Source organism: Ziziphus jujuba, chromosome 4 (genome assembly GCF_031755915.1).
Source record: "Ziziphus jujuba cultivar Dongzao chromosome 4, ASM3175591v1".
Lineage (NCBI taxonomy): Eukaryota > Viridiplantae > Streptophyta > Magnoliopsida > Rosales > Rhamnaceae > Ziziphus > Ziziphus jujuba.
In genome coordinates, this window is record NC_083382.1 from 29654514 (window position 1) to 29668292 (window position 13779).

Genomic DNA, 13779 nt, shown 5'->3' on the forward strand with positions numbered 1-13779 from the left:
TAACATCTATGTGAATGGTAGGTTGCTTCGAGGTTCTGCCAAAGCAAAATAAAAGAACATTGCTTACTCACCAATGAAAGAGCAATGCTTTAAATTTTATTGAAAATATCTGTTTCTATCTTTTGTTGTTGTTAAAAGATAACCTTCACATAAGGCGGGATATCCTGTAAAATTTGCATGGAATTCATCACCAATTTAGTTACCGTTACACCCAATTAGCTACCACAATACCCGGTGTCAGACGCGTGAATAATATTTTTTAGTAACTAAAAAATAAATGAGAATGAAGAACGAAGAATTATAAAAAAAATAAACAGTTTTGGATGGCAATTTATATATATATATATATATTGTTCCTATTTGATATATATATATATATATATATATTATTTGCTTTAAAAAGAATATAAAAATATTAACGAAGTTTTTAAAATATATTCTTTTAAAAGATCCCAAAAAAAAATTAAAAATTTATTTCTTAATAATAACATAAATAATAATTATACGGGAAAATGGGACTGGAACAGATATCCCTGTTCTGAACTAAGGGAATCCTTGTCCCACCTGACTTCCTCATACATGAGCAACCCACTGTTACTTTTTGTATGGGTGAACAGGAAAGTTGAATCACTTATCTTTGGTGATATATTTAGCATGGGGCGGGATCGGTTTTTGAAATCCCATTTTCTGTTCCTGCAAGGAATTTTTCATCATCTCCGTATTTTTTCTATTTTTTTAGATGCGGAACGATTATGAGAATTCCTCAATTAGAGATGGAACGAGATGGTCTTTATTTTTATTTTTTATAATTGATATATTTTTTTTGAAATCCTTGCAAACCGATTGACAATTTATAAAAATTACCATAAATCCAACCATAACATAAGCAATTCCATATCATATACATTAAAACATATTTCCACCAAACAAACACAAGATCAAACAAAAAAAGAAATCCAAATTCAATTTCAAGCTTACTCGCAGCCCCAAAAAAAAAGAAAAAAGAAGGAAACACGAATTCAGATTGCCAAACTGGTTTCAATTTAGATTGCCAAACGGGCTTCAATTTATGTAATTCGCTTTTGTTAAACCAGGTCTATTTTACGCTTTGCATATCCTTCCTCCAAATTATATTCTTCCTATACTATTATTAAATTTCTTAAAAGTCTTTTTTTTTATTTTATTTTTTGTCTTTGCTTGTATACTCAGTAATTCCATCGACATAGACATGCTTCACAAGGCAAAAATATTTCAGAATCGAAGTAACTTGGATGTTAATAACATAAATGAAAAGAAATAGAAGAAAAGCTTTATTACAGAATGCTTGCATTAAATTTCATATTAATTTGCTCATAACTTATCAGAAAATCAGCTTTTGCATTTATAATATCTATAGTGAGCCCCTTCTATAGTAGAGAAGGAAATGTTAAATATTAGTTAACAGAGCATATGGGCGGAAGATCAAGCGAGCTCCATAGCAAAAGTTCACCATCATTGCTCAAATTTGAGGAGGAGGAAGAAGAAGAAGAAGAAGAAGAAGATCCCATTTCGTTTGAACATTCTGGTTTTTCCTCTTCTTTCTTTCCCATCACTTGCACACATTCCTGTTTTGCCATCTCCTTTTCATTCTTCTTACAACATGCTTTTTGCAGACTAGTTAATTGTTCAGACCTTCTTCCTCTTCCCTTCACATTCCTTCCTCCTTCTAGCTTTAACTTCAAGCATTCTGGAATTCCATTGAAAGCATATAGAGAAGCTGAGAACTTCCTCTCATATTTCATCCTCTTCATTGCTTCTCTAAGCATAGAAGGCTCATCTCCATAATAGCTGTCTGCAGGCTCCACTGGTTCAACTATCTCTTCAGCAATCTCAAAAGGGGAATAGTAGCAAGATGATCCAACATCATCCACAAATTGGAAATCCAACAAACCCACATCTCCATTTCCTTCTTCTTCTTCTTCTTCTCCATCTTCTTCAGCTCCAGAATTAATTCCTTCCCCACTTGAACTCTGTCCACCGTCACTTGGACCAGAATCCATATGCACTCCTTCCTCCTTTCCATTCAGACAGGATTCGAAGCTCGATGTCATGTAGTCAATGGTGGTTTGGCTAATATTCATGGTGTTATTGTTGCTGGGGGTATAATCTTCAGGATCATTAAGGAAATCAGTGAATTGGGTAAAATCAGCATCTTCTTCTTCCTCTGAATGTTGCTTTTGTTGATGGTTGCTTGCCAAAGAAGAAAAAGAAGAAGAAGAAGAAGAAGCAGCAGCAACATTAGCAGCAGCAGAGTTGTTCCTTGCTTTGAGCCTCTGGAGGAGAAGATTGGTAATCTTGGAAGGAAGAGCAGGAGAGGAAGAGGAAGAAGGAGAGCAAGGCCAGAAATTTGTCCTGGTATTGGCACCTCTAAGCAAGCATGCTGCTTCATCATATGCTCTGGCTGCTTCCTCTGCTGTATCAAATGTCCCAAGCCAAACTCTTATCTTCTGTATGGTGTCCTTGATCTCGGCCACCCACCTGCCTGATGGCCTTTGTCTGACTCCAACGAATCGCTTTCGAGCTCTCCTTGCTCCTCCTAGCGCGGCAGCTGCGGCAGCCTCCTTCACCATCTCATTCCAATTACCAATGTTTCCTTCATTGCTACAATTCTTGTCTTCCACTAGTCCTTGCTCTCCTGCCTTTCTCTTTCTTGCCATATTTTTTTCTACTTATCTTATTTCTCTTCTAAGACTGGCTTTGAGGGACTTGGAAGTGAAAGGCTATATGTATATATGTATATATATATTGTTTCTCAACTATATTAGAAGTTGTGTTTGTGATGTGCATATTTATATGGAAGAAGTAAAAGATCCTTTCAAAATGAAAGGTCTAAGTTTGAAATGGTCTTCTTCCATAATACCACTGCTTAATTTTGTTGTCATGTTTTTTGTTCTTATTTAATTTTTGCTCTTCATATATATCAATCAAACCCATATGGAGGTTTCTCTGATGATGAAGAAACTAGATACTCATGATTAAGCCATGTTGTTGCCAAATAATTAAGTGATATATAATATTATTTGCTTTGACTTGGCCAACAATATCAACGTCTCTCTTACAATGCAAAACATTATTATTAAATTTTCCAAATGTAGGCCCTGAATGGTTCACCACCTTTGTTTTTTCAAATATTTTTATCATAATTTTTTAAAATGAATTATCAAATACTAGCATACATAGAAGTCATCACCATGGTGAAAAGCACATTTTGTAGCTTTTCCATTTGTATCATATGAAAACAGGTATGAAAACAAGTACATGCATTAGCAAAACCATCTAATACGAATCATAAGCAATGGCAACATCAGGGTGACGTGAGTCTACTGCATATATGTATTGAAAAACATTTTTTTCAAACACCATAAAAAATTTTGTGCGTTGAATTATTTCATATTTCTATATATAAGTTAGCTTTGAGGAGTAGAAGGAAAAAAAAAAAAAATTAAATAAATAAATTAAAGAAGTGAACTGTTGTGAAAGGTTGGGAATTTTGCACCAACAAAAATCACCAACTTACTACAGTTAATCTACCCGAAATCATGCTTATTGGGACAACATTTGGAAATTAGATCTGATCTATTGTGTATGCTTGTGAGAATTAAGTCTAAGAATATTCTTGTATTATACTATAAACTAAATTCAGTTCACAGAAATCGTTGTCTTAATAAAACTAGCAAAGAGAAAGCATATATATATATATATATATATATCAACTTTACTCACAATCAAACTTCTGATAAATATCATGTTATCAAAATTCCAAATTAACTGATTTCCTAACATTTTTTTTTCTAAACTAATCAAAACGAGACAGTGGATGTTAATAATTAATTTCTAATTTTAATATTGATCAATAAGAGATTTTTTTAACATAAATATACAAAATGACAAATACAGACCACGATAACTAGTAAGGCAAAATTTTTTCTCTTGTTATATGAAATTCACTTTCATCCCCTAATAAGGTTAAAAACATTGCTTTGGATAATTAACCAGTTAATTTTTATATTTTTTAAAAATATTTTATATCTCTTTATTGTTTAGCTTTAGCAGGTGTCGTCAATGATTCAGATCAAGAGAAACGATTTCTCCAATGCCCCACCTCAAATTATATTAAATTTGGCACCAGGAGGTACTTATTTTTATTTTTTAAATTTAGTTACACAGAATTGCATTGATTATTAAATATGATATTTTGTTGCAATTAATAATATTTTATTATCTTTATTGATGGGCTTCTCGTCACTCACAAAGCTGAGATAAGGATGTTCCCGGACTTGTTCTAATTTTAATAATAAATTTATTGTAAATTGTTATATGCTTTGTAGTTTATTAAGCATATAAAAAGGAAGATTCCACCTGTGGTTAAGTCATGGATTATAAAGATATATTCTTCAGTTTGTTAATTTTTTTAATTAAATAAATGCCAAAAGTGTTGATAATGTTTTTAACAAATCAATTTTTACAAAATCAAAGATTTCACAAAATTTTAGAACTGTTTTTTCTGACTGACTTTAGAAAAATTCCCTGCAAAAAAAGAAAAAAAAATTACTTTGGAAAATTAATTGGTATTCTATGACGTCGAATAAGGGAAAAAAAAAAATATTAGAACATTATTATAAACATTGAGGAAGACAAGATTGAAAAATGGACATATTTTTAAAATAGTTAAATAAAAAAAGAAAAGAAAGAATAATAAGCAAGCAAATAAAATGAATTATTAGGATTGTATGGCGGCCATAATAGTAGAAGAGATATGAAGAAGTCCAAATGCTATGCCGACAATCTTTCTTCTTCCACATTTCTTAATTTTTGTGTTGGTCTTTGTCCCCTTCAACTCCACCGTTTCAAATTATAAATTTGCACCACCAAACACCCACTTTCATAGAATCAGTATACGTCATCCACAGTCTATCACACCCACAAAAATAATATAGAAAAATATTATTTATGATTATTTACAAATGGTTACAAGTGAAACCTACATATCATATTATTTAAATATTTTCATATTTAAAATTCATCACATAAATAAGTATTGATTTACCATTAAATAAAATTTGATAAACCATTTACAGATATAATTAGATAAAAATTATTTTGTAAATGTTCAAAAAAAAATTGATGATTATCTATATGGTGAAAAATAACAAAACTCTTTATTTATATATATATATATATATATATATTGTTATTATGAATTTTAATAGATAAAAACATGTTCCTCATTTTATATTAGAAATTATAAGATGTCTGTGAGTTGTCAACTTAAATTTTTGAATTTAAATTAGTAACTGAGCTTCGTTATAACATTTGCCACATCAGTACAATTTCTAACAAATTTTTTTTTTTTGGTTGTTATTATAATTTCCGACATGACTTTATTTTTTATTTTTTATACGTTTTACAATAAATTTTTTCCATTTCTTTTTCTTATTCTTGGTGTGAACCCATATATATAAAAGCAATTTTTTCTATTATTCATTTTTTAAAAAAATAAATAAAAAAATTATAATTGAACGATCTAACACCTTGTTTTGCCGCCAAGTGTGATGATTTGTTCATCAATTTCCCATTTTTCTTTTTTATTTTTCCTGATGCATTAGTTTATTTATTAAAGAAAAAAAGCAAAAAGTTATTTTTTGTCTTATATAGGAACCTTCCAATGACCATTCTAACAACTCCACGTGGAGGTCGATAGGCACAATATCTGAGTTTTCTTAATCTTTTTTATTTTGTCTGTTTAAAAAGCCTCGGGGCCCAGAATACAAGAAAACGTTATATATTTTATTTGTTCGTCAGAAATTAAAAAATAAAAGGAGGCAAGGTTCTCTCATCAATTCGTGCTGAAGTAGACGCCACTTGTTGATTACATGATCAAAACTTTAACTTCTGAAAACAGTTGGATGCTGAGAATGCCCCATAAATAACTCTTATTTCAGTAATCAAAATATAATTTTTCATACCCAAAACAAAGTTAAATTATATAGAGCAGTTGTAGTTTCATTAAATTATATTTTTTAAATTTTGTGTTATCTTTGACAACAATGATAGAAGAACAATAATTTACAACACAATGGAAACCGCTAGCCACTTGTGAAAATTTAGGAAGTTTTCTTTCCTTTTGACAAATATCATTTTCTGCCAAATAACATGTAGGACTTTCTTCCACTTGGAAGTATTCCTTTTACTCCTTTGTTTGTTTGTTTGTTTGGCTGTTGGTTTTATTTATTTGTTTCTAAGATTTGAGAGAAAGCAATTGGCTTTACCATTCTAGTCGGCCAAATCCAATCCATTACTCATAAAAGGGTCAGGCTTTAATTTACATGTTGTAAGTGAGAATCATTACAAGCAAATTTAAGAAAACAGAAACTGAGGAAACTGTTCCTAAATCTCATCCATATACAGGAATAGAAAGCCCTCTAACAAATCATAACCACAACAGAAAAAGCAAAACGAAAACATACTTTACAACCAAAGAACATGATATTCAAAAAATTAGTATATAAACATTAATTAGCTTCAACCACAAACTATTTTGGAATTGCCCTCTCTTCAAACTTCAGCTGCACCAAGAAGAGGAGCGTTTTGTCCGTCGGTGTTTCTTGAATATTGTAATGGATCCAAAGCTGGGTCTCTGTATGCAGACACTAGCTTATCAAAAAATTCAGCCATGGCAGGATCATTCTCGTCTGCTCTATCTTTGTTTACCAAGCACTGCATAAAACACAGTATCCAGGAAAAGTGATAGTTACAAATTATATCGACCTTTGGACACATTAGTGAAGTTCCAATTACCTAGAATTATAATTATGTAGTAATCTGAAAAACAAACAGACAAATATCATAATATAGTGTGTCAATGTACCTCGACTGGATAAGCTTTGAATATCGGCAGGAATCGACGTCGGATGTACTGATCGAAAAGTAGTGTTAAAATTGGAAGAGGAATGATCAAAGAGGAAGCCAAGGGAAGCTTTTTCAACCCAAATATACCAATTGCAATAACATGCATCAGTATCAAAGAAAATATCATTGAATTGTGCACTATCGGCCAAAACTTTCCACCAGTTTCATACTTGGATGAATATACATTCAGTAGCTGTAGAAACAAGTAACCAAATCATTAGAAAACATGAAGATCGAATTTAGAAGTTTACAGAAAAAAAATTGTCAAGTTGTTTGCCTATAATTCTGAAACATGTGTAGGAACATTCAGAGATCCTACTTTCAAGTTATAGTTCCATAAGGATTCTATTAATGTCTCAGTAAAAACTCAAACCAAAATATTCTCGACCCAAAGCTAAAGATAATAAGAGAAAGACATTTAACTAACCTGGTTGCGATAGATTATATATCCCATACAATAGTAAATTATAAGAAATGGTAGAATCAGTGGAGCTAAGAAGAAGTATGTCACACCAAGGAGTCCAAAGAAGACAATTCTGGGAACTACACTATGATAAGGAGTTGATGGAACATCAAATTCATTACTATCTTTTCCGGCAAATAGTCTTTTGAAAAAACTGCAAATCAAGGGAATAAGCCGAAATAGTTCTGAAGATAGACTGGTCCAACCTGATGTCACAACATAAGCAATGAAAAATGCTGCCTGCACCCAAAAAACAGAACCTTACGTCATGTTCTTTATTGTGTTATAAGAATGATGGGTGGTAAGGACTAATTGGCATCCTCTGTAAACAACTAGAAACTCTATAGTTCTTGTTTTTGCTCTCAATTTATTTGTGAGGTCAGTACTCAATGCCGTGCAAAATGCAGGAAGGGCTGATTTAGATGCATTTCTGACCTTTGGCATTTTTGTTTTTAGATAAAGCGAAGGTATTAAAAGAGGCAACTTACACAAGTGAGCTCAAACTATTCATGTTTGCAACTATACGAGGCAAAATGCCCCCATCCAAATCCAATTCCAGTCAAGGATGAGCAAATACATTTCTCTCAATGAAGGAGAGCATATATACATTGAGGAAGAATTACACTAACCCTTTCTTTTTCCCTTTTTTTTTTTTTTTTTTTTTTTTTTTTTGACAACTAAGAATTACGCTAACCTTAACAATATTAAAGAATGACTGAAACAGAAAACATCTTACAAATTGAATTTAAACCTAATAATATTCCAGAAACTTCTATTTTAATGGATAAAAATTTTAACCAAAGGGAAACGGAAAAACCAAAGTACTCGTGAAGCAATGGGGTTATCTATAACTTCATAATACATCAGTGGATTATTTCAAAGAGATACAAACTAATAAAGGAAAAATTATATCACCTGTGAGGGAACTGCTTCAGCAAGCACTTTTGGAATTTTTTTGGGCTCAAGAAAGATGTTAACCTGATACAAAGCTGATCCTGATAGTACATTTGCAAAGAAAATGTTCCAGATGGTAAACCACAATACTTTTGTACATGCACTTTTTTCTATCTGACTGAAAGACATGTATCCTTGCATGGAAGAAAAAAATATCATGATGGGTGGCACCAAAGATAAGAACAAGTGAAGAATAAGACTAGGAAGATATCCTGTTATGACTTGACTGACAACATTTCTGCAAGACAAGAAATACCGGAACTTTAGTATCATCTTGCTAAAAAGTAATTGGAGAAAACTTTAGATATATACAATCAAACAATTACAAAAACACAATTAATGACGGTGAAACTAACTTCCAGTCTCTCCTAGTGTCCTTTCCAATGGAAAAATCCTTAAACAAAATTGAACTTTAAGAAATTATTATTTTTGTTTTTCTCATTTGTAGGTTCCTGTACTAGATTACATGCTATTAAAAGTATAAACAGAAATAGATGGGAAGGTGTACGGATGCTTGGTCAAGCCCCATTCCCTCACACCCAAGGGAAAAAAAAAAAAAAAAGGTGGTTTAAAAGCCTGCATATTTTGCAATTAGAGAAGGAGAATTGATAAAGAAAATTTCTCACTTACAATTTCAGTATGCTTTCCAGAAAAGGGAACCAGGTTTCCAACTGCTCAAGATTAGTAAGACCTTGCACTATTAAAACCGGTATGAGGAATAGAATGGTAAGAGAAACACATGCAACAACCACTACTAGCTTGAATATCCATATTTTTATGAATGATGAAGAGAAGAAAGGCCAGTGAACATCCTGGGGCTCCGGAGCTCGTTCAGCAACCCACTCTGTGGGATTGACCCCTTGTGGTATGTGCAAAGCTATTGCAGCACCAAGTCGTGACTTGAACGAAACAAAGGCAGCTGGAACTTCCTGCTGAATTTGAAAGAATTAATATGTTGTCTTCATACAAAAATAATTCAATTTTTAGAAGTAATCCTTGAGATGACAGTATATGTACTAGATCGCACATGTAAGTAATTTCTGAAGTCACTAATTAGCAGTGTAGAAAACAAAAAATAAGCCCCTCATCTTATTGGATCAATATACATTTCACTAGCATGTTTTAATTTTAGAGCTGGTTATACTTTTATTTTTTATATTCATGTCAAGAGCAGGGTCACTTCAGCCAATGCCTCCGCCATCCTTGATAAGGAATGTACGCCAATATTTATTTTCAAAAATAAGGGTCTTGGTTAGTCATAAATAATCATGCATGTGTAAGCATCGGCACATACTACAAAACTATGAACTTTGCCTTTTCCTCTCCAATACTTTTTGTTTCTGCCAGGCAGTGACAAAACAAGTAGTCTATACAATGAAATCATTTCAATTTTTTGACACTGATGCCTTGTCTTATTCTTATTCTTGATTTTAGCTTATGCAGTTTATGGTAACATTGAAAACAAGTTTTGAAGTGCATAAAGATGAGGGAACGTGCCAAATTGTTGATTTGTTTGTTCAAAAGATTTTGAAAACTAGACATTGGAGAAAATATTTTCAGTACTTTGTCTAGGCAAGATAGTTACCTCCTTGCTGCTTTCCATACGAAAGCTTGGCTCTTCCAAGTGTCACACTAATAAAATCTAAATTATATTTGGCTTTCTTTCATATGATATACTTCCATTGCATTAATCTATTATACCTTTCCTAACGATGATTGCTCCATTCTCAGATTATCTTCCAAATCTCCGAGTTTCCTTTCATAGTGATCTATGATATCAACTTTGCGTCCAAATATCCCCAGAAATCCATCACGCCTGAACCTTTGTTCAGATTGGGTGCTAAGTTTCAGATGGGCAAGCCTTTTGCGGATCTTCTCTGCATCACTCTATAAAGAATAAAGAATGTGGTTGTCAGAGATCCAACATGATCAAAGAAAGAACCAATAAATAGAATTTTTGTATCCAAGGAAAAAAAAAAAAAAAAAAAATAACTTCATCAGGAAATAGCAGCATGCAACAAATTTTGTCAGATTTCTAGTTCTCTGAAGTATACAGTACAAAATGTTCAAAAAAAGAAGTATACAGCATACACATCAGAAACAGACTAATTGGTCCAACAAGAGGTTAAAAAAAAATCCTGATTCAGAAGGATAAAGTTTTCACGTTCCAGAAAAGTAACTATAAATGCATAAATGATAGTATGAAGTATAAACTAATTATCTAAAGTCAGTGAATAATTTAAAGGTCCATCATCAGTCAACCCCATGAATGAAATCCTAAGTCTTGGCAATAAATGACTTTAATATTGCAACTTCAGGGATCAAGATATTGCCGCATTGCTGATATACCTAAACTTGTGTTGTTAGAAAACAGTTTTCAGGTGTTGAGTTAAGCCATATGTACACTGGGGAAATTAAATTTTCGATTAGGTATGTATAGATATCATATAGATTGCCCAAAGGGAATTTTATTCCACCCATTTATATGAATACCTTTGATGAAAATGCAAGCAATTAAGTTCCCAAACAAAACTCTGAGCGTGAGGTTATAAAGTCTAGATAACATAGAACCATATACAAATTGCTTACAATAAGACCTTGAACTTTACTGGTTCGTCGGAGTACTGTATGTGAAAGATAAGTAGAAGGATGATACTCAGTAAAAAATCTCTCAACAGTTTCCCCGCAGCTGCTTTCAGGTGAGACAGGAATACCTCGAACTAATACCGTAAATTGATGAGCCTGAGGTTTGCATGAATAGAAGTAGGCTATTCTTTTTGAAGATATATATAAAGATTCCTGCAGACCATATAGTCATGAAATTCAGATTGCTGTATGGTTTTTTGAACCACAACCAATGTGGCATTACCAGAACAAAAAACGAAGCAGGGTATTACTTACACAATAAAGAAAATAGCAGACAACTCCAGTAAAAACATACGCAGCACAAAAGTGAATCCATAACCTAGAGAAAGAGCAAGGCAGTAGTCAGGTTTTTCGCACTCAGAGTTATGCTTAATGCTTACTAAAACACAATGGGGCAAATTATGATCATTTAGTGACCTAACAATTCACCTGTTTGAGCCGACGTTAACATTTGAAATACTGAAAGAATCTAAAGACTTGTTAGGCAGATCAGAAAAATCCTCACTAAGCTGGTTTCCGAGAAAATTAACAGGGATAAGAACGAAGACTCCAACAATCCCAGCAAAGGTAAATACTTTCAAACTGCAACAGACACAAGTTAACAATAGCAATCAGATCATTAAACATCCAAAATAAATAAATAAATAAAAGGAGAAAAAAAGAAAAGAAAGAATCTTGCTGAGTTACACAACGAAGTCCTATACTTCTTATTCCGCCATATTAAGTAGCAAAAAGCTTTTTTTTTTCTTTTTTTTTTTTTTGGGTTTTTCTTAAAAAAACAAAAAAAAAAAAAAGAAAAAAACCTGAAAATGAAAATACGGACGACGACGACAGCATCCAAGCCCAAGGTGGACAAGAGGTGTTCCTCGGAGGGTTGCCAAGCCGTCCTGACCCAACCAGCAGTGGGCAACAACCTCTCCAGGTTGAATTCAGCAGAGGCCTGAGATTGTCCTTGAGCAACCAAACGCGGTGCGTAGACGCCGACATTGCCAGGCTGCTTTCGGAGTATGGAATACAGAGTGAAAAACAACAGGCACAGCCCCAGATTGATTCCCACGGATGTCAAGAGAGCCGACAGAATCATATTCTTCGATTACAAACAAAAACCCTCCTGCTCTTGTCGGAAAATAAACAAAGAAAATTGCTTTGGAATTTGGAATATGGGGAAAGCGAATGAGAACAGAAGATGAAGAAGGTGTCCTTGGTGTCTTTTTTTTTTTTTTTCTTTTTTAAACAGCAGTTGTGTACTTGTGGGCCAGCTAAGCTTAGGCTGAGCTGAGCTTTGGACGTTGCGCCACCAGCAAGCAACCTCACTTCATTGCTTGCTTTTCATTGATCGCTGCTTCTTTTCGATACTATAAATAGCATATTAAAAGCAACGGATTTTTTTCATCCCAAAATAATAATTAAAACAAAATTTGCAACGGATTATTATTAGTATTATTTATTTCTTTATTTATTTTGTTAATTTTTAAGTTTTTGGATAAGAGTAAAAACAGCGCTCCTAAATTGAGTAAGTTGCCCATGTTGCCCTCTACGCGTATCCTCTATTCCACCTATTTTGGCAATTATGTGGGCCTTTCTGTCTGGTCTGGGGACGCTGGGCTTGCTTGAGTATTTTTAATTTTTTTCCATCGGTAAACAATAGCATCTTATCAAAAATAAATAATGGCACAATAATAAATTAACAATATTTAGAGTTTGATCGAGTTTTTTTTTTTTTGGCCCTAAACATTTCATTTGATCGTTACAATTTTTTTTTTGGTCAAAAAATACAAATGTTTGACGAGAATTAACAATGATTTGTTGATAAGAAAAATAATTTTTTTAAACTATTATAAAAAAATTTAAAATTTAAATTTTTAAAAAAAAATATTTTTTTTAGATTATAAAAAAATTCAATAAATATTTAATACAGTTTTTATTTAAAATAAATATTTATTACTGTTTTAATATAAATTCTTTTTCATATAGATTTTTTATGGATAATTTTTTTTTTATCAAGTTGTTACACCAAACAAATACTTAAGCTAATTACTTTTTCATTTTGTAGAACTAATTTTCTAGTTGAAAAGAATTCATATAATATTATTAGATAGAGATTTTTATTATTATTATTATTATTATTTTTTTTTTTTTGGTTGAAAGGAGTAGAGATTTTTGGCTTGGAATTTTAGCCTAATTATTGGGCCTTATAGATTAGGCCTGTAGTTTGGGCGTTGTGCCAGCAGCAAGTTGTTATTATTATTATTATTTTTTTTTTTAGGTATTAAAAAGTTATATTATAATATATACTTTTAATTAATATTTTTTTTTTAAAAAAAAGGCTTTTAGCTTTTGAGCAAAAGATCAATTACTATCAATTATAAAACTTCTTCAAACATTTTGAAATGAACTGTTTTAGATAATCTCAAGAGAATAAAAAAAAAAAAAAAAACAAAGATGTCCATAATTTCTTTTCACTCTTCATCAAACCTGTTACAAAAGAAAAAAAAAAATTATCAAACCATTAAATCCAATATTATAAAAATAATATTTTTAATTCGGTGAAAGACAGATAAAAAACTAAAAACCACTCAATTGTAATATAAATTTTTTTTTTTTTTTAATCCATGGAACTGTTTAGTGGAATTCCAAGCCGAGATAATTAAAATAAAATAGTAATAAACTAGTGAATTGCTCACAACCAACCATTCAATCCACAATTACAGATGTCAGCAAAGAGTTACAAGTAACCCTCTAGAGCGTGCCTTGTTTGGTGATGTTAT

At 31.9% G+C, this 13779-nt stretch overlaps 2 protein-coding genes across 4 annotated transcripts; both read right to left on the reverse strand.

The window, feature by feature from the left end:
• Positions 1 to 1283: 1283 nt before the first annotated feature.
• On the reverse strand, positions 1284 to 2884 carry LOC107415911 (ethylene-responsive transcription factor ERN1). The gene has a single exon (XM_016024322.4). It carries the CDS (start codon positions 2694 to 2696, stop codon positions 1434 to 1436), a length of 1263 nt encoding a protein of 420 aa, XP_015879808.1. The 5' UTR covers positions 2697 to 2884; the 3' UTR covers positions 1284 to 1433.
• A 3450-nt stretch (positions 2885 to 6334) lies between these two features.
• Positions 6335 to 12315, reverse strand: LOC107415949 (CSC1-like protein HYP1). Of its 3 annotated transcripts, XM_016024392.4 has the most exons (11): positions 11815 to 12315; positions 11441 to 11593; positions 11267 to 11330; positions 10955 to 11164; positions 10067 to 10252; positions 8996 to 9297; positions 8327 to 8603; positions 7618 to 7651; positions 7376 to 7491; positions 6908 to 7141; positions 6335 to 6756 (listed from the first exon to the last, which is right to left on the reverse strand). In XM_016024392.4, exons 1-11 carry the CDS (start codon positions 12093 to 12095, stop codon positions 6595 to 6597), a joined length of 2019 nt encoding a protein of 672 aa, XP_015879878.3. In that variant the 5' UTR covers positions 12096 to 12315; the 3' UTR covers positions 6335 to 6594. The 3 variants fall into 3 exon arrangements, with proteins under 3 accessions (XP_015879878.3, XP_015879876.3, XP_015879877.3); XM_016024390.4 differs by having other exon boundaries at positions 7376 to 7651; positions 11815 to 12313; XM_016024391.4 differs by having other exon boundaries at positions 7376 to 7651; positions 8996 to 9294; positions 11815 to 12310.
• Positions 12316 to 13779: the final 1464 nt, after the last annotated feature.